This window comes from Lissotriton helveticus, chromosome 8 (assembly GCF_964261635.1).
Source record: "Lissotriton helveticus chromosome 8, aLisHel1.1, whole genome shotgun sequence".
Classification (NCBI taxonomy): domain Eukaryota; kingdom Metazoa; phylum Chordata; class Amphibia; order Caudata; family Salamandridae; genus Lissotriton; species Lissotriton helveticus.
The window spans coordinates 1,559,510,659-1,559,536,116 of NC_136069.1; the positions used below are offsets into that span (position 1 = coordinate 1,559,510,659).

At 44.6% G+C, this 25,458-nt stretch overlaps 1 protein-coding gene across 1 annotated transcript in view; it reads left to right on the forward strand.

Moving 5' to 3' along the window:
- The window catches only part of PAAF1 (proteasomal ATPase associated factor 1), a 146,681-nt gene that overhangs the window by 957 nt on the left and 120,266 nt on the right, over nucleotides 1–25,458 (forward strand). The window contains exons 3-4 of the mRNA XM_078658561.1: nucleotides 13,311–13,414; nucleotides 21,776–21,865. Of these exons, the coding sequence (XP_078514687.1) occupies nucleotides 13,311–13,414; nucleotides 21,776–21,865 (194 nt within the window). The remainder of the gene's footprint in view (nucleotides 1–13,310; nucleotides 13,415–21,775; nucleotides 21,866–25,458) is intronic.

The window sequence follows — 25,458 nt, forward strand, 5'->3', positions numbered from 1 at the left end:
CACCAAGATGAGTGTTGTCCCTCCATCAAGACTCAACGCGAACAAACAACCTCAACCGCTGCCTATGCCCAAGGTTCCTAATGGAATGTAATTCCGTATTAAGGCTTTGGGCATACGCACGTGGCAAGAAGGGTCTTCGCGTGGCCTTTAAGTAAACCACAACACATCCTCTTTGTATCAAACACGTGAAAATTCCTCCAGGAAACATGGTACACATCCAGTGACAAGACTATACAATGCATAATGAATAAGAATGTACATGGTGGGAAATAAAATATTTGAGGGGATAGGACAGGTAAAGGATCACAGAAATAAACCCCACCATAGTAATATATGTAGGATAACAAGAAACATAGAGAAAATAACTATAGATGATACCCCCACGCCTATGGAGTTAATAAAGTAAATACATACTATTCACACACATAATCCCGTAACTTAGCGGGTATTTTAACTTCCTTGCCCTGTCTAATCGTATTGTGTTCTCTCCTAGTACTTTCTACTGTAAGAGAGTTATCGTGATTGGAAACATCCTGTTCAACAACCTCATCATCCATGCCTTGTATTTCGCTCCTTCTAAGTGCAGCTTGATCTCCAATGCTTCTACCTCGTTTCCATCAATGGCCCCTTCATCCTTGCCCTCAATCTGCACTCTGCTTCCAATTTGCACAACCATTTCTCCCAATGTTTCACTCGCAACACCCTCACAGATTCTTTCCTCCATGATCTCATCATCCAAAAGCCAATCAAACTTGTGGTTGTTCGATTAGCCTATGGCATACTGAATCTGTTTGCCGCTGCATAGCCCTTTCCTCCTCCTTGCACAAAGACAAAGACGAATAATGCCAAGTCTTGCCATCACTCAAAAGGGCAGAATTACAGAAAACTTTCTCAACCACCATGGGCTGTGAAAAATAACTGTCCCATTAAAAAAAACCACTCCTTTCCACTCTGACTGTCAGAAGTCTCAATGTTAACGGGTTTGCTTCCAGGTTTGGAATCATAATTTTTTTTACTAGTGCTCTGAGAGTTTTGACGTTTCTCCTTCTTGCCTACCAAAGACCAACTGGCTTTCTTGCGTGCGGACATCCATCCTACATTATCTTTGGTGATGGGAGTTCTGCCTCTTAATGACAAAGGGGGTCAAATCCGTTCATTCACACTCAGTGATATGGAAAGTCCACAGATTATGTATCAATTCCTTTTTCCAACTTGAATAATTATTTGCTAGTTGTAAGATTCCTTTGATCACACAATTAAACTTCTCAACTGCGCTATTTCCAGCTGCGTGGTACAGATAGTTGTTTTGTGCATGATGCCATTATACCTCATACATTTCCTGAAGCTATCAGAAATGAATTGGGGGCCATTGTCGCTCACAATGCATTCGGATGAACCCTCTCTCAAAAATAACGACTGCAAAAAATGTATAATAGTACTAGCATCAGTTTTATGTACTACCTCTACTTCTGCCCACTTTGAACAATAAGGTACATTTGTTCTCCATTCTCCCAAATCGGGCCTGTTATGTCAATCTCCAACCTCATCCATGGCATACTGGGACCAGAAAGCAGTTGCAAAGGTGGTCTAAAGGTGCATTGAGATTTTTCAGAATTTTCACAAGCCGAGCGGTTGCTCACCGTTCTCTCATTTTCTGTCCCTGGCCACCAGTACAAATTTTTTACTCTACTTTTTGTTTTGCCAATATCTAAATGTCCCTCATGACTAATGTCAAGAATTTTGGACTGAAGACATTCAGGAGGTATCACTTTACCATTTCTCAGAATTAGGCCTCCTTCCAAAGACAATTCATGTCTCAATTCCCAAAACGTATGCAGTTTCACTGGAATGACCACCTTTTCGGCCCAACCACCCCTGATACATTTGCTCACTTTGCACAAAACTGCATCAGCATTCTGAGCTGGCAACCATTCTGACTGTGAAATACAGGGGATTTCTTCTAGAATATTCGCAACACAAAATGACCTAAATCCGTAACCGATTCCTTCTCAAAGGGTAATGGCAAACGTCTCATAAAATCTGCTACCACGTTTTTGACACTTGGGACATATTATACCTCATAATTGAAATCCATCATTCTCACAGACATATGTGCCAAACGTGGTGAAGCACTTTGCAGTCCCATTATAGTTATGACTTTCATAAGAGGTTTATGATCACTTCTGAAAGTAATCCTGTACCCCCAGATGTACTGCCTGAAATACTCCAAACCCGATACACACGCTAGAGCCTCCCGCTCTATGACGGAGTACCTTTCTCCTGTGGGTATACTAGAACAGGAGGCAAATGCAATGGTTCTTTCGGTACCATTCAAATCAACTTGGCTTAACACCGCACCAAGACCTCTATCCGTAGTCACAATACAATACAAAGAGGGGTCAAAGCCTTGTAAGGATGGAGTCTCATAAATTTCCTTCTTAGGGCCCGATTCTGATCTTGCTCGGAAGGGCGCAGAACGTGATCCGGCCGGAAACAGTCCGAGCCATACGCGTGATTTCCAAACGACACGTACAGCTGTACGAGAGAGAAGTACGATGTGATAATCGTGTAATCGCCGACCGAATCGTATCCGTGACCGAACCGCTCCGTACGTCTCGTCTGTAGCCAAACCATGCTGTGCAATGGAGCCGTTTTCCGACCAAGCAAGTACAATGCACGATTCGGACCGCCGGATCGAGTAGAAACCTCTGACACGTAAAACCTCCTGGAAGCGGACTTCGGGGGACCGTAGAGGGCCCCTCTTCACCCGTAGCCTTACGAGTCCATCACAGGGGGGGACCACATGCAGGTACAGTGCGGGTGTCACCGATGCGTCCTCACAACAGGGGGCGCCCTTTCCGTCAATGGCATCCTATGTACGCGACGTACAACAGGCGTCCATTGACTACAATGGGGCTCCGAGTGACCCGAGTCCATCCGCGCATACTCGTATCGTACTCGGGCGCTTGGAGCTCCGAAGCACGAGCCGGTCAGAAAGCCCTCTGGATCCGAGCTGTATGGAGGGTTTTCCGACCAGGATCGTAATCGGGCCCTTAATGTTTAAAAATGTTTTTTCGCACACATCTGTCCACTCAAATTTATTTTTCAGCTTTATAAGTTGTCTTAATACGAAAGCTTTAGAGGAGAAATCCTGCATGAATTTGGCATGGAACTCTGCGAGACCTAAGAAAGCTCTTACATAATCCTTATTTTTGGGAGATGGGGCTTCCCTTATGGCAGACAATAACTTTTTCTCGGGTTTATTACCTGTTCCTGTAATCTCATGCCAAAGGTAGGTGACATTAGTCTTCGCAAATTTGCACTTCCTAATATCAGCCGTAAGACCTAAATTAATAAGTCTGTCTCATCCTTGAAAATGAGCTGCATCAATCTCTGAAACATTGCTGCAGCTGAAGCTAACCCATGGGGTACACTTCTAAACCTAAATCATCCAAAAGGTGTCACAAGGGAGTTAGACACTTACTGTTGGGATGAAGTGGTATTTAAGGATATGCAGCAGTGAGCTCAATCATGGAAAACCACTTGATTCCACTGGTGCGTGACAGTATTTAGCTAATTTTAGGTAAAGGGAACTGATCAATAAGAATATTCTTCTTCAGATCTAGGAGTTCCACACATAAACATAGTTTCCAGTTAGCCTTTTTAGCTATGACCAGGGATGCGATCCACTCCGCAGGCTCAACAGGCTCAATAATTCCTGCTTTTTGTAATTTGCGAAGCTCTTCCTCCACCTCACCCTTAATAAAGAAGGGAATGTTCCTTGATTTGTGTACACATGGAACTGCACCCGGTTTAAGTTGTATTCTGTGTTGGAAACCCTTTAATTTCCAAATTTTACCGGAAAAAACCCTGTGATGTCTTTTAGCAATAATGGTGCCAAATTCTTCCAGTGTTTTGCCTACAATCGGAGGATCTGGACTATTGAGATCTAATACTATTCCCAACTCACCCTGAACCAACCATCCAAGCACAGAAGGACCAACAGCAAACACATACAGTTTCCCATTTATTTCTTTGCCTTTGAATCGGAAACATAGTTCCCTATATTCTAACACATCGATGGGTTCCCCAGTAAATAATTGGGAGAGATGTCAGGAATCGCTAAATGGATCCTGTTAGACTTGGCATCTTTTGGCGTGTGTCCCCTGTCCTTTTGCTTTCTGACCTCATGGTTTTGACTGTTTTTGCTGGTTTAGTGTGTCTGCGCACTTTTTCACTGCTGATCCATGTTAAAGTGCAGGTGCTCCTGTTGTAAATTGTTATTATGGATTGTTGTTTCCATGATTGGCATATTTTGATTTACTGGTAAGCCCCCAGTAAAGTGCACTGAGTGTGCCAGGGCCTGTAAATCAAATGCTACTAGTAGGCCTGCAGAACCATTGTTTGCATCTAAAACTAGTAGGCCTGCAGCACTGATTGTGCCACCCACATGAGTAGCCCTGAAAAGGTATCTCAGACCTGTCACTGCAGAGTCTGCACGGAGTTTATAACTGCCATGTCAACCTGGCAAGTGCAACCACTTGCCAGGCCTTAACCTTCCCATCTCTTACATATAAGTCACCCCTAAGGTAGGCCCAAGGTACCCCTGCAGGCAGGGTCCTGTGCATGTTAAAGGTAGGACATGTACTAGTGTGTGTAACATGTCCTTGTGGTGAATTACAGGGTATTTCATTTTTCGCCACTGCAAGGCTATCTGTCCCATAGGAAAGAATGGGAGTTTTACTTATAACATCTTATAAGCATAATTTCACATTGGGACAAGATAGGGAGATGGAGTTTAGTATGCCTGGACTCAGAATATAAAAATGCATCTTTTAGTAAAGATGATTTTTATGTCCTGTGTTTGAAAAAATAACACTTTTAAAAAGTATGTATTTTCTTGCTTAGCCATCCTGTGTGCCTCTGCTGGGTTTGTGGATTGACTGTCTGGCTTTGGAGTGACAGGGGATGTGCATTCTCTTCAGACAGCCACTGGCGGGGGGGTGTCAAGGTGAGTCCTGCCTTTCCTGGATGAGTCGGGGCTGGGCTGAATAGACCTGGCTGCATTTAGAGTAGTGGTAGGAGATATCCTTACACCTGAATGGGCCTGGTCTGCCTTGAACAATGCTTCCCCCACCTTCTGCTAGGATGCTGGACTAGAGAGGACATAACTGGTTTGGACTAAGCACAGACACTCTGCCTGAGAGAACAAAGGAATTTTGAGTATTAATATTGGGGCCCAGAGCCCAACACTTGAGAACTTGCTGGAATCAAGGAACCTGCTAAGAAGAAGAGCTGCCAGGAGGAGTACTGCCCCTGTGCTGTGTTGTTGCTTTGTTGGGTTGGCTTGCAGTTCCTGCTTCGGCCTTGGGCAGTGGAAGGACAGGACTGAACTTTCTTTACTTGTGCTGAGTATCTCCAAGGGCTTGAAGTATTTATTTATTTATTTTAAAGAGCTTTATATAGCGCTGGCTAGACCCGAAGGTATCCGAGCGCTTGACATAAGGTTCCACATAGTTGCCAAATTACATCAGTTACAAATTATCAAACAAACATACCATTAAAAACATTTAAAGAACATAGAGGGTGAGTAGAATGGAGTTAGGAAGGGAAAGGGGATAGGGAAGGGGGTAAGGTATAGATACGACGGAGAGACGAAGGGAAAGTCTGCCCCAGGTCCGGAGCTTGCCTCCCGTTCTGAAGTCTCGGGGAGTGCAAAGACTCCACCAACCTCTGTGTACCGCTTCTGGAACCACTGTTTCATTGGCCACAGAGAAGGGAAACGCAGCCGACTCCATCGCTGGCTCTGTGTCCTGACGGTACTGCAGAAGGCACCATCCGCATCTCGCACCGCAACCCTGGTCTCACCGGCGACGAGCGACGCCACCAAGCCACTGCTTGCACCTTGACCTGTGGACACCGCACTCCACACCGCCTTGCTTCACTTCACCATCCTGGTCTCACCGACGCTGTCGCTGCTGCTGACTTCGACACCAGTGACCGCATCATGGCTGGTGGCACCGCTCGTAAGTTTCACAATGCACTGCCTCGCCCCACACAGCAGTCGGGGCCGATTGACGCCAGCTCCCGCTAACCGGCTCTGTCACCTGTACCACAACCTGCCAGCATCACATCGAGCACTGCCTCGCCTGCACCGTAAGCCTTGGTCTCACTGATGCCGTCTTGATGATCATCACTGAGCCGCTTCCTGCACCACATCGAGAGGGCACTACACCCTGCACCGCTTCCATTTTGTAACACAACCTCGACGGTTGCCATGGCCGGCTCACTCCAACGTACCAGCCGCAACGAGAAAGGTAATGTTACTGAGTCTGTCCACGCTTTCGCTGGCCCGTACTGACGCAGTCAGCTGTAACTGTTAGACTCTGTTGTTTGCAGCATCGCCGTAGCCCCGGCCGGAGCTACTGACTCATATGAACTGTGCTTGTGAGATATTTCTGCAATTTTAAGGATATCTTGCAAAGTATGTATTTCTAAAGTACTGTACGTTGCATTTTTATTGTTTTGTTCTTGTCTTAGATATATAAAAATATTGGATATTTTTCTACACTGATGTGGTGTCCTTTTGTAGTTTTTTCACTATACTACTGTTGGTTATTTGAGAATGCATTACACACGGCCACTGAGATAAGCTTGGCTGCTCATGCCAAGCTACCAAGGAGGGGACCGTGGGTTATTTCAGTAGTGTATCCCCCTTATCCTGACTAAAAGGAAAGGTTCTTACTTGGACAAAGGTCCCTAACTCTGCCAACTAGAGACCCCCATTTCAAACAGTTCCCTACCACAGGTACAAATGTATACAACCACACCTCCTTGTTAATTATGGTATAGGGTGATCCGGAATCAACTATTATGGAGACCTAAGCACCACCAATGGACATTTCGAACATCAGTTTCTTCCTTTTACCCTGCACATTGAGAACTTCATCATCCACATGTAATACGCATAGATTCAAATCTTCCTCAACTGAGGAAATAGATTCATCAAAACTAACCGGTTCTGCAAATTTTACATTGACATCCCTCTTAGATTTACTTTGAGACACTTTGAAATAATGCCCAACAATCCCACATTTTAAGCACTTCTGCTTGCTTGCAGGGCAATTCTTGTCATTTGCCAAATGGAACTTGCTACCACACCTAAAACATTTCTTTTCACCACCCATCTTGGACTTGTTTACTATGTCCCTTCTTCTAGAACTAGACTGAGATAAGGGTTTACGAGAAATGTTCCTCATGTTTTTTGACTCTGGCAATCATAGCATTCTCATCTATACCAGATTTCCTCTTTTCCTCCGACAAAACAGCTTTCGCACACCTTCCCAATAATTCTGCACTCTTAACGATGTCGATCACCTCTTGGAGAGAGGATTCCCCTTTCGCCCATGGTTTGTCTTGTATATTGCAATTGGACAGCCCACATCACAATTTGGTCACCGATAAATTCATCATGCAACTTGCCAAAATGACAAGTTAATGCTAAGTTTAAGTGCAGCCACAAAACCTTCCTCGGATTCCTCCACCCCTTGTTTTCGGTGGCAGAGTTTAAATCTGTCAACCGCAACACAAACAGTGAGTTTGAAGTAGATAGGATAGGAAAGGTGATGTGTATATAAATGCTATGGAGGATTTTTCTGTCTGAGCTTCTTGTTGCTGCTATTATAAATTTTCATGCCTTGAGCCCCCAAACAGTGTAGTAAAATGTCCTTCTTCCTATCCGGAGTGAGATCTTCATCGGCAAAAGTAGAAATGTCATTTTCAAAATACTCTTGCCATTTCTCCCACTTGAGTGAAGAATTCCCAGAAGTTGATGTAGGCCGTTGTGGAGGAGAAAGGTTCCAAATATTCCCTGATGCCATAACCACAAGAAATAATACTGACGAGCAAGAGAGTTATGGCACCACCCTAAAACCCAGAAGATTATGAAGAACAAATAGAGGTAACACACAAGAAATATAAGTAATATGATAAAGAATTTTCCCCTGCTGGACAAGTGAATGGAAGAGTGTACGTTGCTCTGCAACCTAAGCTAAGATGAACTCTGTAGAATCCAGGTGTGGAGAACAGACGTAAATTACACGACATGCATGTGTGCACATCACAGAACAATTTTGAGTGCTTGCAGAAAGACAACACTGCAATTATCAATACGCAAAACAAGTGAGCGCATCACTGAGCATAAATACCGACTCCTTCACACCAACGGCAGCACAAAATATATACATACATATATATATTATATATATATAATATATATATATATACATAGGTAAGTGAGCACATCACTGATTAGGTTTATAGGGTCATTTAAAATTGTCCTTTATTCGCCACTGTGAGAAGTTGGCCTGGGATATGCTGTCCACTAATTAAAGTGCCCACATTGGTAGAGATGCTATGATTCATCTTTTCGGTGACGGATTAAACCCAGATCTGTTGACTGGGTGTGAGTGTTTGATTGGTTCAGATGCTCCGTCCATCACCACCCCCTTTTGTACCACTTTGTTCGCCATGAGTTGGCAGGGTATGCTCAGACGTGAGTCCCTTGCTCACTTTGCCACTGGATTCGGGCGGGCCGGGCTGAGTTCAGCTGAAATGCCAGAGGCCGGTCCTCGGAAGCTTGTTTCCGGTCCAGGGAAGGTATGGCTTGGCAGTTCGGGCTGGACGGTTCCCATGAGGCACAGGGTCAGACTGATTTGCATATGGCCATGTCTGAACTGGGGTGGCAGAGTGGGCTAAAGAACGGTGATGGATTAAACCCAGATCTGTTGACTGGGTGTGAGTGTTTGATTGGTTCAGATGCTCCGTCCATCACCACCCCCTTTTGTACCACTAATTAAAGTGGGCACCTTGTACCAGTCCAAACAACCCTTATGGTGATTTAAGAGGTCAAAGATAACCTTAGTGGTAGCTGTGGAGAGCAGCCTTCAGGCTTATCCTTGAAGGAATGTTAAGCAGCTTGTTTTACCAGAATGCAACCTTATAGTACTGGTTAAATGAAAGGAGAACCACACAGTAGTTATAAAAAGATGTATTTATTAATATAATACTATCTAGTACAACATAGTATCTCCTACACGGGGATAATCACAAAGCACGCAATACTTAAGCATAGAAATGTCAGTAAATAGCACTACTACACAGTGGGCCCCAGGGAGGGACCAAACCATATACTAAGAAAGTGGTATAAGAGCCACGACTCGAATCAAGACAGTGTCGAGAGGACGTAGAATGGCTGGGACACCAAGAAACCACCCAAGTTGAGTAGATAGGGACCCCACGGAGGACGGATGAGGTGTGGGAAGACGACTGCGTGCTCCGTACAACTCTATGGGAAAGTCGCGGTTGGAGTTTTAGAGATTAAGGACCCTTCCCAGTGGACTTCGAAGAAACCCCGTGGAACACAGAAGGTTGGAGAGCCACCCCACCTGTGGATACCAAAGTACCCGAGTTACCTATCCCAGGGAAGCCGGGTGCATAGGTCTGAAGTGAGGTCGGAAACTACTGTCGAACTCAATGGAAGACTTAGAAGAAGAACCGCTGCTGGAAGGAGAAGGAAGGAACGTGTCAGTTAAAATCCAAACGTATATTCTTGTCTAAGAGTACCTGAAAGCAGAGGGGACAGAGTCTGGGTCACTGGAGAGTTACCAGGGGCTCGGTAGACGAATGCCCACCGATGTCGGGTGCTTCAGGTTGGTTGAAAGAGTCCTTGACTCTGCAGCTGTGGGGACCAGGAGACGTCGAGGACGACCAGGAGCGACCAGGAGTGGGCTGTCCCACAAAGGATGTTGAGTGCTGAGGGGTTGGTGTCCGGTGGGAACACCAACAAACCTTGGCAAAGGCAACCCACGCAGAAGGTCAGGAAAGTCTAAGGTTCTGACCCGCAAGGTCAAGGAGACTCACCACACACAGGGGAGTCAGGGCGAGCCTGGAGCAACCAGAGGAGCCAAAGAAAAGGAAAGTTGACCCTCAATTGGACCCACAGGCCGGAGCCACAGGAGTCACGAGAGAACCTCAAGTGATTTCACCAAACAACAGGGCACGGAGCACTCCGTGCGAAGAGGTCGAAGATCTTGATAGGAATATAGCACATGTGCAGAAGTAAAGGGGTTCCCTCCTTTGCATTGGGCCATTCCCCCATCCAAATGAGGGAACTCCCTATGAAGATAGCCCTGGTACTTTATGTGCACTATCGGTATTACAGAAGGGGGCACACAAGTGTCTGCAGCCCCTTCTGTAATACCAATGTGCCCCGGGGTGAGCAAAGTGGGAGCAAATGACTGTTGCGCCCCTGGGGCACTCTGTAATATGGCCCCAGTTGACTTGAATGTTTTAGACTATGTTGCTGAGCATGTGTTTCTGCTGTGCTATATATGTTGAATATTGTAGAATGCAGTATATTTATTTATATTTAGGGCTGCAGTAACTTTAACTTTTTATTCCACAACAAAACCCAAGATCATATTTGTACATCCATGTTATGGGAGGAAAGTACATGGGTTGTCGAAAAGGTACATGTTTATGAGTATGTGGTGTTATAAAGGGCACTCTATGTGACTTGTGATTTTGAGAACATCTGTTAAGTGTTGAGGGATCAAATAGTAGTGAAGACCAAAAGCAAAAAGGTAGAAGAGAGGTTATGGGTTGGTTCTGATATGTCTTTGAATGCAACATATAATATTGCAAAGGAGGCAGTCAGAACATTTTGTCCAAGAAATTAATGGCCGTCCATCTCTGGATGTCCGTGCAGTCTCCAAGGGAAATAAAAGGGAGAAGCATGAGAAACAAGGAAATACGAAGAACGTAGAGAAAAATTTGACTCCCTACAACAAGTATGGAAGTCATAAACCTCTAGGTTATCATAAAGAGTGTCTAATATTGGATTAGATATGTAATAGATTATGGAAAATGGGTAGTTTGGGGCAAATTTGCAAGAATGCAAGTAGCAATTAAATAAACTTAGTGATGAGTGGAGATGAATAAGAGGATTTAGACTTAAATCACAGGAAAGTGCTCAGTGTGGGGAGGGGGGTGTAAAAGGTTTCCCAAAGTGCATAATTCATATAGATGGGAGAGAGCTTTGGAAGTTATGATTCATGTGCATTGTTCACTATTTTGGAGACATCACTTTTTGACAAGTTATTGGGAAAAATAGGAACTTATTCCCCACTGTTGTTCACCCAACGGGGTACACAGCCACAACTTAGATGTCTCTAGTGGCTTCTAGGCAGAGGTGGAATTCTGGGGGCCAAAAACACTGTGATTAATGTGGCAGAGAAAAAACATGCAATATTCAGTTTTTCCCATTAGAAGGAGCTGAGAATAAGATTGGACTCTAGAGCTGATGCAGCTGAGACTGGAGTAACAGAGAGGAATAACCTTGGGGATTGATGAGATTAGTATGTCAAAGAACTCAGGAAAAAGTTAGCACAATATTGAACAATAAACTAGAGTAATTAAAGAATTTTAAACACAAAATAATTTGAAAGGAAATTGCCATTATGGTTAGACACAGAGTGAGAAATGCCCTTCTTACATACGAAGATAAACTAAAGGGTATGCTAGGGAAAAAAGTTATTGAACCAATTGGGTCTTCACTGGTGTTATGTTATGTTATTTGTTATGTTATAATGATTTGTATAGCGCACTAATTGCCCAAGAGGGTATCCAGGTGCTTGAGCAGTTGTCTAGGTTTGTGGTCCCCAAGGTGCTTATATGAAGAGACTGGTCTTCAGCTTCTTATGGAAGTCAAGAAGTGAGGAGGAGGCTCTGATGTGTTGAGGAAGGTGGTTCCATGTCTTTGGTGCGATGTAGGAGAATGAGTGACCTCCAGTTTTGCTTTTGTGGATGCAGGGAATATGTGCGAGTGAAGCAGAACGTAGGTTTGTGGTGGGTTGATGAACGTGTATGTGCTATTCAGGATTTCTGGTCCTGTGTTGTGTAGGGCTTTGTATGTGTGTGTGAGACTTTTGATTTGGCTGAATGGAGAGCCAGTGAAGCTTCCTGAGGTCCGGCATGATGTGGGTGCGTGGGATGTCAGATATGAGTCTTGCAGTGGTGTTCTTTGTGGTTTGGCGTCTGTGTAGGATATGTTTTGAGATTCTGCCAAAAAGAGTGTTTGTTGCCTGCGTGCTTGTGGAATGGTTCGTCTGGTGTTCTGAGGCAACCATCTGAAGATTTTTCACTGCATGCATATGATATGGAAGCAGGAGGTGCATACTGTGTTGACTCGAGCCGTCATGTTGAGCTTATCATCTGGGATGAGCCCTAGATTTCTTGCGTGGTCTGTGGGTGTTGGTCCTAGCTCTAACAGAAACCAGGTGGAGTCCCATGGGTAGGTTTTGTTGCTGAAGACCAGAAATCCATCTTGTTGGAGTTGAACTGCAGGAAGATAGTTTGCTTTCAGTCTGCTACCATGGTCATGCAGTTGTTGAAGTTTGTTCTGGCAGTGGTTGTTTTGTCCTTCAGGGAAAGGATGAGTTGGGTGTCATCAGCGTTGAAGATGAAGGTGATGTCTTGTGAGCGGATGATGATGGCCAGTGGTGTCCTGTATATGTTGAAAAGGTTGGAGCTGAAGGACCAGCCCTGTGGGACTCGTCATATCAATTTCATGGTTTCTTATGTGAAGGGTGGCAGCCTGGCCCTTTGGGTTCCTCACATGAGGAAGGAACTGATCCATTTTAGAGCGGATCCTTCTATGCCAATCTCGTGGAGTCTTTTGATGAGCGTGTTCTGGGAGACCGTGTTGAAGGCAGCAGAGGCGTCAAGAGGATGCGTGCTGCTGTTTCTCCTTGATCCAGGATGATTTGAATGTCATCTTTGGCCGGGATGAGTGCTTTTTTGGTGCTGTGGTTCTTTCTGAATCCTGATTGAGTGTTGTCTAGTAGATGGTGATGTTCGAGGTGGGTTGTGTGTTGCTTGTTGATGGCCTTCTCAATCACTTTGGATGGATAGGGAAACAGGGAGATGGGTTGGAAGTTGCTTTGTTTATTCCGGTCGGCTGTGGGCTTCTTGAGGAGAGCGTTGATTTCTTCAAGTTTCCATTCATCCAGGAAGTAGGCGATCATGATGGAGGTGTGATGATGTGGGACGGTGTGGTGATGATTAGTGATGTTCCCAGGTTGTACAGGTGGTGCCAGTCGTCACTTCTAAAAAACATTTAGCTTTCCTCTCTGTATTTACACTTCCTGTTTGTGAAATCTTTATGTATTTGTATGTGTAGGGTGAACCCCTTCCACAAGCTTTTCACTCCCAGTACCTATTGGAACTTAAGACCTTTTCTTGTGCTATAGGAAAGCCCACGTTGTACGGCAGCCTGAAGTGTGTAAGTGTGGGAGCTGATGGTGTGCCAGAGATCACAGCATCTGAAGGATTCGTTGTAAATGAAGTCTCAAAGGTATTTTTATTTTCTATTTTTCTTTTTGTTGTTTTGTTAATATGAGTCTGCATTTCAAAAGCTATGTCCTCAACTGGAGCAGCCATTAAGTTCCCTGAAGTACTCCTACCCTGCTGCTTGCAGGTCAGACCGTGCAGCCCTTACACATTCCTTTCACCTTTGCATGAGAAGCTATGCAGGAGAGAGAAAAACAGTCGCCAGAGATAAGCTCAACTAACTATGCCTGAGCTTCAGTTGAATACCTTTGCAAGAGTAAGACGTATGTGCAGTTGATCAGTGTCTGAAAGACTGATCTGCATCTGCAGGCTGAGCGCATCAGAGAGATGTAATGTCTTAGGTCAACCAGTAGCTCACTGCTGGCATCTTTATGGGTAAAAATCTCCCTTACAGGATTACAAAAAAAACCAAGGACCTGTAGAGGTTCTGCAGATGGAAGAGAGGGAAACTGTTTTTGTTATCAGAATGCTAAGGGTAGTCCAAGCACTAATGGGCTGAATAGCTGAGCTATATTTCTGTGTCTGGAAAGGAAAGACCTCTATAGCAGTGAGTATAGAAATAGCTGCTAAAGTATCTGTGGCTCCTGGTATGTTGTCTAAAAATTGTCCAATAATTCCTTCAGTCTTTTTCAACTCTTATTTGTGCACTTTGCACATTTTCAAAATAAAATATCATAATCTTTTCTACTGATAAGGAAAGTCTTCTGTCTGGGCTGAAAACTACCACCCAGAAAGAAGGTGTAGAAGGTCGTTGATTCCTCTACACAGGTTAAACTCCCAGTAAGTCCCAATGGATACTGATGGTTTCAATGACCGAGACTACACAGGTCCTTATAGTTTTATTAACAGGAATAAAAAACAGGCAATAAAATATCAGTAGTGAAAAGCAAAGTTAATACTCGTGAAATATTATTTCAGCACATAGTGGACTCCACATCCACATTTACTGACATCAGGGGGATATTTGACATGAAAGCTGCTTCTATTCTTCTTGATCTCTCTCAGGCTTACAATACAGAGTAAAAGAAGATGGCACCGCCCTGTTATCTGAACTTACAGCCTCCAGCACTGTACCACTTCCCCCCAACGTTTGAGAGACCAACTGCTCCCGTCCTTTGGGGAACACTCCAGTATAGTGTAGAGCTGTAGATGACTCCATTGGCACAAGAATTCAGCTTCCCTCCCAAGGGGGAAGAGGTTTAACGTTTTTTTTTTTTTAACTTTATTTTTTAAATTTTCAGATACAACACATCATCAAAGAGTGCATTCCCATGTACACATTTTTGTCCACAATCCATAATGCATGTACAGACCAGGTGACCGGAAACATATTTGTTTCAGCACGATAATACTGTGTCAATATCAATTAGTTTTGCATTGTGCGCGGCTACAGTGCACACAACATTCCAGGCGACCCATATGAACAACACATTGCCACATCGGGAGATCTTCTATAAGTGAGCAAATCCAAGGAAAAGTGCCTGACTCACCCCAGCCTAGGTTACAAATATCATCAGAACAGTCAAGTCAATGCCAGCTTGTATAGCAACACAGTTCCACCCTCCGGGCAAGAAGGTACCCAGGACCCAATGTAACAGTTCGGGTTCACATATTCAGCACCCTTCACATACCTGTGCACCAGAGGAACACCTTAGTGAGATCTCTCCATGGATCCTTTAAGTGGTCGCCTCATCGGCGGCATCATCATTCTCTTGTAATAGGTAACATTGTAATGGGGCCCAGATATCCCTGGGTCTTGAGGTGATTGGCAACAGTTCGGAATACGTATTTAACTGTTCCTGGCAGTAAGTAAGGTCACGAAGCCAATCCTTGAATTTGGGGGCTCTGCCCCTGCCCCATCTACATGCAACTCTCCTTTTGGCCACCAAGAGGGCCAGCGCGATACATTTGCGGTGTGCCACCTGTAGGGGCTCCACGTACCCCAAGAGAGCGAGAGTAGGGGAGGGGTCTATCTCAACATGAATCATTTTGGACAATGCTGCGAGTACCTGGCTCCAGTAGATTCGAACCTCATCGCACCCCCATGCTAGATGCAGAAAATCAGCCCCTGGGGCGTGGCATCAGTCACAATTATCAGTAGTACGAAGTTGGAATCGACACATTCGGACAGGGGTGTAGTACAGTCGGTGTACAAATTTGTAATGTATAATTCTATATCTACTGCTAGCAGAAATGCGCTCCGTCTGCTGGAGACAGAATTCCCATTACCTGTCCGTGAGTGGTGTCCCCAATTCCTGGTCCCATCTTAATCTAGCTGCTAATGGTAGGTAAGCTATTTGTGTGTGAACTGATCTATATATTGTCAATACCAGTTTACAAGGGGTGTCATTTTGAAGTAGGAGCTGCAGAGGAGCGAAGGCTAGAGGCTCATGTGGAAAGTCAGGTGTAAGGGCTTTCAGTCCCTGGCGAAGCCTAATGTATAGAAATACATCGAGCGGAGTCGGTTGTATGCCTTCATATAAATGTTCCATAGAGCGAAATGTACCATTGTGGTACAAGTCTCCCTATGTCGCGACATGTATATTGTGGAGCAGCCTGCGAAATCCTGCCTCCTGTAATAGGGGCATATGTGGGTGGTAAGCCAGTGGTAATAGAGGCGCATAGAGCATTGCCGTCTCCAACCTAATAGCAAGTCGTGACCACGCAGTTACTGTGCTCATCACTGTCGTGGGCGTCTTATCTTTGCCTGGCGCCAAGGCGTATAATGCGCCTTCTATGGGGATAGGATGGACCAGCCAGTGCTCCGCAGCCAGTTGAGGCATGTATCTAGGCTGATGCACCCAAAAATAGGCATAGTGAGCTTGAGCTGCCTGGTAATATAATTCAAAGTCTGGTATGCCAAACCCGCCCCGATTATAGGGCCTAATCAAGGTGTCCCATTTTAGTCGAGGCGACTTCCCGCCCCACACCAGTCTGATGAGCTCCGTCCGAAGTTGCTGAAAAAAATACCTGCCAGGGTAAAAAGGGATATTCAAAAATAGGTATAACAATTGGGGGAGGATTACCATCTTAATTAAGGATGTCCTACCAGCCATAGAAAGGGGCAGCGTGATCCACCTCGTAATGTTATCAGTAATACGATTCATCGTAGTGCCATAGTTGGCTCTAAGTAATTCATCTCTATCCTTTTCTATGTGGATACCCAAATACTTAAAATCACCCTCGCACCAAGTGATGGGGTAATCTAGCCCGAACTTCGTCGTGCATGCCGTGAGAGGGAATATGCATGATTTACCCCAATTGATCTGAACACCAGAGAGTCTACCAAAACGTATAAACTCTCTGAGAATGGGGTTTAAGTTCTAGCTTGGGTCGCGCACATATAAAGTGATGTCGTCTGCATACATTGATATTAGTATTTGCCTCTGAAAACAACGCAGCGCGCTGTCCCTATGATGTTGCCGCAGTTTTGCGGCTAGGGGCTCTGTTGCTATAGCAAATAGAAGTGGCGATAGGGGGCACCCCTGCCTAGTTCCCCTAGTGACGGGAAATTCTGAGGAAAGTCTGCCATTAATAAGTACTCTAGCCACTGGACGCTCATACAGGAGCTGAATCCATGAGATGAATATTGCTGGAAAACCCATTCTCTCCAGGACCCAGAACACATAGTCCTACTCCAGAGAGTCAAAGGTCTTAGTGGTGTCAAGGAAGACGGCAGCCATCGGCTGGTCATCGTGTACCGAGTTTAGGAAGGAAAAAAAGTACGTAAATTATGTGATGTTGCCCTGCCATGTACAAAACCCGACTGGTCGGGTAATATCAGGGTAGGGAGCAGGAGGCTGATACGAGTGGCAATCAGTTTGGCAAGTATTTTTACATCGCAGTTCAGCAAGGAAACGGGCCGGTAAGAGTCACATTTGTTCGCCGGTTTCCCAGGTTTAAGTAGCGATGTAATAAGTGCCACCCACATAGAGGGCGGCAAGTGGCCCACCTCAAGGGCATCCTCGTAGACCTCCCGTAGTACCGGGGCCAGGGAAGAGGTTTAACTTCATCGTCATTTATTAGGTTGAGCCTGGGCAGCGCATGCGCTGTCTCTTTTAAGACATGCTGTATCTACTCTGTGGGCTTCAAGCAAGCCCATCATTTTTTCATTTGTTCTGCTGTGTGCCGTTGGAAATCCTTGCTTTTCAGTGGTGCATTGCCTTCATTTGTACCCCCTTTTGGTGTTTGGTTCCCTCCCAAGGAGACTGGCCCTTTTACATAATTGCATGTACTCGTTTGCTCTGGTGTATTTATGTTCCTCTCAGCTGACAATTCTTTTTTTTGTGTCTCGGCTCGTGTTTTCGGAATGTTGTGTTTTTGCAGTTAGCTGAGGGCATTTGGCAGTTTTCAACCAGAAGGTAGCGTATGTAAACAAACTTTGTTTAATTACTTTAGAAGCCCACACTGCTTTTATTTTATTGCGCATTTTCGATTTTCTCTGACTTCAAAGCATGAGTTCTCCTTGCTGCCTATTGATTTAAGGAGCTTTGGTCACTGGACATTCAGCAGCCCAACCTTGCAGCACAGTTAAGGTGGGTGATCTTCTGCGCCTGTTACTTCACCTTTTAAAAAATGCAATTATGCATACGCGTAATATAAGTGCACACGTACATATGATGTGACACTTTTACACAATTCTTTGAAGGCAAGGGCTCTCTGTCGACAAATACATGAAAGCAAATGGTGCAGTCTTCTTCTAGTTACATTCCACGAACCATACATCTCCTTTGTTAGGATTGTTTGCGAACTGTTGGGCTCTCTTTTACGACAGTCCGTAGCAAACAAGAGACTTCAGGCTCGTTGTATGGATTGAGCGTCCGTAGGAAAACAAAGATGCAGGATTTGAGCAGGGGTAGCGCATTGGACAGGTGAGGGGTGGTGCATCCTTTTATCGAGAGGTTATTGTATTGGGTTACTCGCCTATATAGACCAGAGGTGCTTTATTTTGTAAATTCCCTATTAAAGACCGCATGACTTAGTCAGAAGCTGCAGTTTAAACAAGTCCGGTGTTCTCTGGAGAAACATTCTGGAAAGTGAAGGCAGGCAGGTCCTCCTGGGTTTTTGAGGTTCCTGGCTGCTGGAAACGCCGGGGTTTTCGCAGGAGCAGGTTCGAGGGGAGACAGGCCTGTAGGGCTGGAGCCAAGTCAGTGGGCGTGGTCCTCTTGTTAGGTCTTCACGGATTTTCGTCCTTCTTATCTTCGTTTTTTGTTGTCGCTGGATCTGAGGAAGGAATGTTCAGGGTGCCCCAAAATACTACATTTAGGGGCATTACAGGTAGGTAAAGCGCAGGGACCAATGGGTCACTTCCCTGGGGTGGGTACACCCCCTATTCTGCCACTCTCCAGTGGGATGGGGGCAGGAGCCTGTCCCTGGTTGGCTGGGTCCCCCCATCCTCAAGATGGCGGGGACTCGAGGTTGTGCTTCACCTTACCTCCCCAACCTTAGAGGTGGAGTTGGCAGAGGTGGTCACACCTCTCTTCCTCACTTGTTTTTCCCCGCCGGTTCTCCCGCCCAAACTGGGGGGTAGAACCAGTTGCTTAAAGCAGCAAATGGTCTGGAGAGGCTCACAAAGGCGGCATGCCTTTTAAGCTTCTCCTTCGTGAACCCTGCCCATCCTGGGTGAGGAGGCTTGGCACCTCATCCCAGGATGTGCATTGTTTGAGGCCCTCGAGAGCAGCAAGCTCCCGACCCAGGGGTCCAGAAACATGTCTGGTGGTGGCAGAGTAAGCAGAGTAAGCAGCCAATCAGTCAGGTCACTAGGAGTTGGTCGAGTTACAGGGGGCATCTCTAAGATGCCCTCTGTTGTGCATTTTACATTAAATCCCACACTGGCATCAGTGTGAGTTTAATGTGCTGAGAAGTTTGATACCAAACTTCCCAGACTTCAGTGTAGCCATTATGGTGCTGTGGAGTTTGTAATGACAAACTCCCAGCACCATATACTTTTAATGGCAGCACTTCACTTACATTGCCCAGGAAAGGACCTGGGTACTTTAGGGGTACAGGGCTCATGCACCTGTACCCTCACCATTGGCATAGGGCACCCAGTTAGAGGGGTGACTGATGTATGCCAGGGCAGTGGTTTGTGGGCATGACACACTTTGTTCTGTACCAAGACACGCAGCCTGCAAAGGCAGTGGGTGAGTGTCAGGGTACAGGGCCTCTAAGGATGGCACAATAAATGCTGCAGCCCTTAGAGGCCTTCTCTGGTCACAGTGCCCTGGGTACCTGTGGTACCGTTTACCAGGGGCTGACATGTGGCCAGAAATGCCAATTGGGTTTAGGCTTCAATGCAGTTTTAGGAAAGGAACATAGGCCCTGGGTACCTGATTAGCAGGAGGCCAGGACACACTCAGTCAAAGAACATCAGCAATTCAGCAAAAAGTGGGGGCATACCATGCAAGAAAGTGGACACTTTCTTACAAAAATGTATAAGTGTACTAGGTTTCCCTAGGTGCCGGCATAGATAGGGTTCAAAATCTACAGCTAGGCACTTTGCAAAAAAAGGGTCAGTTTTCACTGTAAAAATGTGGTGTCCACTTTGCGTTTTTGGCCATTTCTTGTTGCGGGCACTAGGCCACACAAGTGAGGTACCATTTTTATCGGACGACTTTGGGGAATGCGGGGTGCGTGGAATATTGTGGATCCATGCAGACTCCAGAACTTTCCATCACAGAAATGCGAGGAAAATGTGTTTTTCTTTTTACAAAGTTTGAGGTTTGCAATGGAATCTAGGTAGCACAACATGGTGAGAGCCACACAAGTCACCCCATACTGGATTCCCCTGGGTGTCTAGTTTTCAAACAATGTATCGGTTTGCTACGTTTCTCTAGGTGCCGGCTGAGCAAGGTTCAAAATCCCCCGCTAGGTACTTTGCAAAAAAGGGTCTATTTTCACTGTAAAAATGTGCAGTGTCCTTGTTGTCTTTTGGGCTGTTTCCTGTCGCGGGCACTTGTCCTACTCCCACAAGTGAGGTACCATTTTTATCGGGAGACTTAGGGGAGCACAGAATTGTAGAACAACTGTTACCTATTGACTTACGATGCATTTCTGCCTTCCAAATGTAAGACAATGGTTAAAAAATAAGTCACTTTGAAAAATGTCCTATAATTCACATGCTAGTGTGGGTACCCACAATTTCGGAGATGTGCAAATAGCTACTGTTTCTAAACTCTATATTTTGTTCCCATTTCGGAAATACACAGGTGTCTTTCATACTGATTTGCACCGTTTCTATTTTCGCAAATGAATTGCTATAAACCCGGTACACAATAAAAAACGATTGCTAGACACTGCTCAGTTATTGGCTCTGGGTTGCTCGGGTTCTTGGTAAACCTACAAGTCCTATATATCCCCACAACCAGAAGGGTCCAGCGGATGTAACAGTATATTCCGTTCAAATATCTGTCATACTTAGAAGAAGTTACAGGTGAAAACGTTGCACAAATGGCTGTTTCTTTTCAACTCATTTTCAACTTTTCCTATTTTCAGCTGTTAGTTTCTATTAAAATAAACCTTGAAGGATCTACACAAAGGATCCCTTGCAAAATTCAGAATTTTGTCTACTTTTCTGAAATGTATAGCTTTCCAGGATCCATTATTGCATTCATACCCGTTTCTACCATTAACTGGAAGGAGTTTGAAGGCATAAAAATAGGCAATGTCCCAGTAAAATGCCAAAACTGTGTAAAATATTTTGGTTTTCTGACAAAAGTCTGTCAGTCCCTGAAAGCTAGGAAGGTGGTGATTTCAGCACCACATACCCTTTGTTGATACCATTTGCAGGGAAAAAACAGAAGCTTTTTTCTGCACCACTTTTTCCCCATTTAATTTTTTAATTTCTTATTTAGCTGTATTTGGCAAATTTCTGGGTGTCCTCCAGGGGAATCAACAAACCCTGGGTACCTTTAAAATCCCCATAATTTTGGAAGAAAAGAATGTAAATTTGGCGTGGATACTTTTATGTGGTCAAAAAGTTACAGGGGCCTAAGCGCGAACTACCCCAAATAGCCAATAAAGGCTTAGCACGGCTGGAAAAGGCCTAGCAGCGAAGGGGTTAATTAACCTTAAATACAAGTTCGAACAGCATTAACATATGCTTGTTTAGTTTTTAGTTTGGCTCTGGCTAAAAAGGAACCTAGCACAGGACAAAGCCTTGCTTCTATCTTTGTAATCACCAAAGCCATTGTAATTATTTTCCTTTTTCCAGGTAAGTGGAAAATATACCAAGCTTTCTAAGCAAGCTGTGTTTCTGTTGGTATTACTTGTTTTATAATAATTTACTGAAATACTATTACTTTTGAGGCACAGTTGTGCAGATTGCAAGAAGAACATTTATATTGTTTTGTCCTTTCTCTCCTAGAAAAGTATTCTTGTATCTTGTCCGGAGGAAAATGCTTCTTCGAAGTTTGTGGACCCCTACACCACATTCTCCAGAATCCACCAGAAAAGTGTGAGTGATTTTGCTTTTTTAAGATGTGCTCAAGGAAGGACATGAGGATGTTGAGTGTTTGAAAAAATGTAGAGAAAGCATTTTAATGTTTGTTTTATCAATCCCAGTGCTTGACGTGTACCAGAATCCACACTATTTTATTCTTCAATCAAATTGTTTTGTATATGGAAATTGTGTGCGCGCACACGTGTATCCGTAAATGCATTTGGCATTCAGTGTGACACTAACAATGCTAACTGGTAGGTAAATTATGGAACTCTAAAAGTGTTAGGAAAGTCTTGTTTTAGAAATGTGACTTTCTTATTTAGTGCGTGATACAATTAGTATAAAGAAGTTCCATTTAATCATGTTCTGTGCTTCTTTGGGACTCTTCATGGACTGCCATCTTAAAAAAAAAATACAAGCATTTGCAATGCTATAGGTCTCGCATTTGCGAGAGTTTAAGGTATTGGTATTGTAAATGACAATGCCTTTTATTTATGTTTTGGTTTTCAAAACAGATAAATAAATGCCACTAGCTTAAACTCTCGCAGATGCAAGACCTATTGCATTGCAAATGCTTGTTGCTCTTTGTGGGACTGTTTTATGGTCTACCGGGTCGTTTTTTTCCTTTTACTGTTGATCTCCCTCATATTAATGTAAACATTGCCTGCAGCAAGCACACATATATGCAGCCTCCCATATCTTGCAAAACGATTATACAGCTTGTCTTTACAAATTCTGAATTCCCCCAGTTTGCAAACATGGGCCACTTTTTTAGCTATCGGGTTCACAAATGAGGGCCACTTTTTATTTTGGTGCCCAGGCCACCTTTCTTGTCCTAGGCCAAGCCTGCTGGGGAGCAGCCTTCTCGTGCACACCTGCTATATGATCCACCCTACGCGCGTCTCCCTGCCCCCTTATTCAAATGGGATGATCCTAAGCTGCAGGAGACTGTGTTTAGGTCTCGACTAGGGTGGCAGCGCATGCGCTGCTCTCTTTGCGAGACATGTAGTATATACTATAGTGGGGAAACTTCGCATAAGCTCCGCCCATTGTTTTGTGTGGCTTACAGCCTAAATGGTGCCTCCTGATTTGTTTTCCACTTGTTAGTCCCTTCTTCTGCCGGCCATGGCATCATTTGTATGCATCCGAGGCTATTTGGCCCTTTACTCAAAATGTATTTTGGGTCCTGTATTCCCCCCCCCCCCCACGCACCCTCCTGCAGTTCGTAACTTTTAGCCCCACCCTCACCCCCCACTCCCGTTCGTGCTTTCTTAAGTGCACGCACTTACATTTCTAATGCAATACGTCTTGAGTAAATGCTAGTCGTATTGCATTGCAAATGCTTGTTTTAAGTAGTGCGCAGTCCTTTACAGGCACGCCCCATGAAGCCGTAGTGAATGGACATTCTTGGGGTGCACCGGAAAAAAACACTCGTTGCTCCGGAAGTGTTATTTTTTATCCTGCGCTTTCTGATTCACGGCAACTGTATGCTTTTCTTTGAAGAGACAAGACAGACACAATCAACAAGAGAGAAAGGGTCTGCAAGCCACTCTTGTACCCCTTGGTAAATTATTATAAATCAACAAAAGAGTGACTACGTAACAAAAACTAGTCAGAATAGTAGTAAAGTTTCTACCACCAGAAACAGGTTAAAGACCCATAGGGAGATAGGGTGAACATGCTGAGTGTGAAAAAAAGAACCCTCAGGCACCAAATGGACGTCGGTAGCCAGATATCTTCATTGGGTCCTTGTATAGAAAATGAAAATGAGTAAGATTGTGTTATGACAGTGAATTAAAAGGCGTGTGGACTACTCCCCAAACTGACACTCTCCTTTAATAAGAGGGTAGTACTAACTCCATTAAAACCAGTGACAAATGGACATATAAATGGTTATGTTAATTTGAACCATCACGTCCTTCAAACAAATGAAAAAAGAAGAAAGAAAAACGGTCGACATGTTTCTGCTTATGAGCCCATATTCAGCTCCGCATTCATCAGGACCAGAGAAATAGCCTTACACCACCTGTTTGGCACACGCTAAGGCACCTAAACGGAAGTGTAGTCGAATAAAAATAGAAGAACAAAAGAACTGTACAACCTTAATTTAAGTGTTGCATGGACGTATGTCTCCTTCAGTCTTTACATATTACAAAAGACAGGAAAATTATTGTTTTTTCATGGGTGTGCCTCATAGGCTGGTGGCAGGGGGATTTCTTCACGCCAAGACAATTTGCTTCTAGGCGACTACCCGCCGTGAGACCTAGCGTGTCCACATCCACCGCCTGGAACCGCAATGCTTTTCTTTGAATGCAGCTGGCTCCGTATCTCTCTGGTTCACGGCAACTGCATGCTTTTCTTTGAATGCGGCTCCATTTCTCTTCAACTCTAATTTGCTTTATTCCGTTTTTTTCTACTGAAGCACAATGACATGCTTTGCTTACATTAAGAGCGCCATACGCGCTTTCACTTTCAAGCAGTACCTATGCCTGCACAAATGTGTGCAGTAAACATGCTTTAGATTCTACATTTTTCAGCTGGAATACACCGCATTATCACTCATGCATAGGTGCGGAGCTTGGAATGTGGGTGTAATACTGCACCCAGTAAATACCTCACCAGTCCCAATTATTTCTAGTGCAGTGCAGTATCACCTTCCAAACTAACCCTCAGCTCTGAGCACTTAAAAGGCGGCTCTTTGTAATGTGGCTGTGTGACAGCCACTCTCTACCGCCTTTAATCTGTCCTCCATAAAACACAAGAACGGGCTTCTATTCCTTTGTAATCATAAAAGTGTATTGAGTTTTTTGGGGCATCTAACACATTATTTTTAGTGTGCTGAGATATGTCTGAAATAAAAGAATCTTCTTGAAGAAAGGCAGTCTCGGTGTTTGATTTATCTAACTGTCACGAGCAGTATATTCCCCATCCAGACTAATGAATAAACAACCATGCAAGATCAGATGGGCATTTCATCTGCAGTGATTTGCCAACTTTAAAAGAAAGACATGTGAAATGCAGCCTGTATTTGTAGCGTTGTCACCACACTCCCTGCATCCCTAAGAGCTCTGGTGTTTAGAACGCCTTACATTAATCCCTGGCTAAAGATTTACTCCTACATTGATCCTGAGGCTACAGACCGAAGGAGGGGAAGGACACGTGTCCGGCAATGTACTTGTAATGTGGTTTACATTGAGCATTTCTCACCCAAATTTAAAAGTGTTTGCTGGACTAGTTTTATATGGAACAAATGACATATTGATCTGGACTCCGCCAGCCTCTTCCCCCTGCCGGGAGGTCGGACTCTCCTCATATTCTTTTTGTTTCTATGCTTTGCTTCCGTGATGTTACCATTTATCACACCTGCCCTCCTCGTGGCCAGTGGGACCTTTATGCTGCTTTGTGGCAGAAAATTTAACAACTAGTTAAGAGGCCCTCATTTGCCTAATCTTTCTATTAGAACAGGCAGTGTTAATCGTGTGCAGGCATCCCAGCTCAGTGAAGTAGTGTGGCTCACTGGTTAGAGGCGGCAGACCCGAGAGCAGAGGACGGCCCGGGACCAGGGTTCGATTCCCGGCGCGGCAGGTTTCTGGACCAGGGTCAGCGGA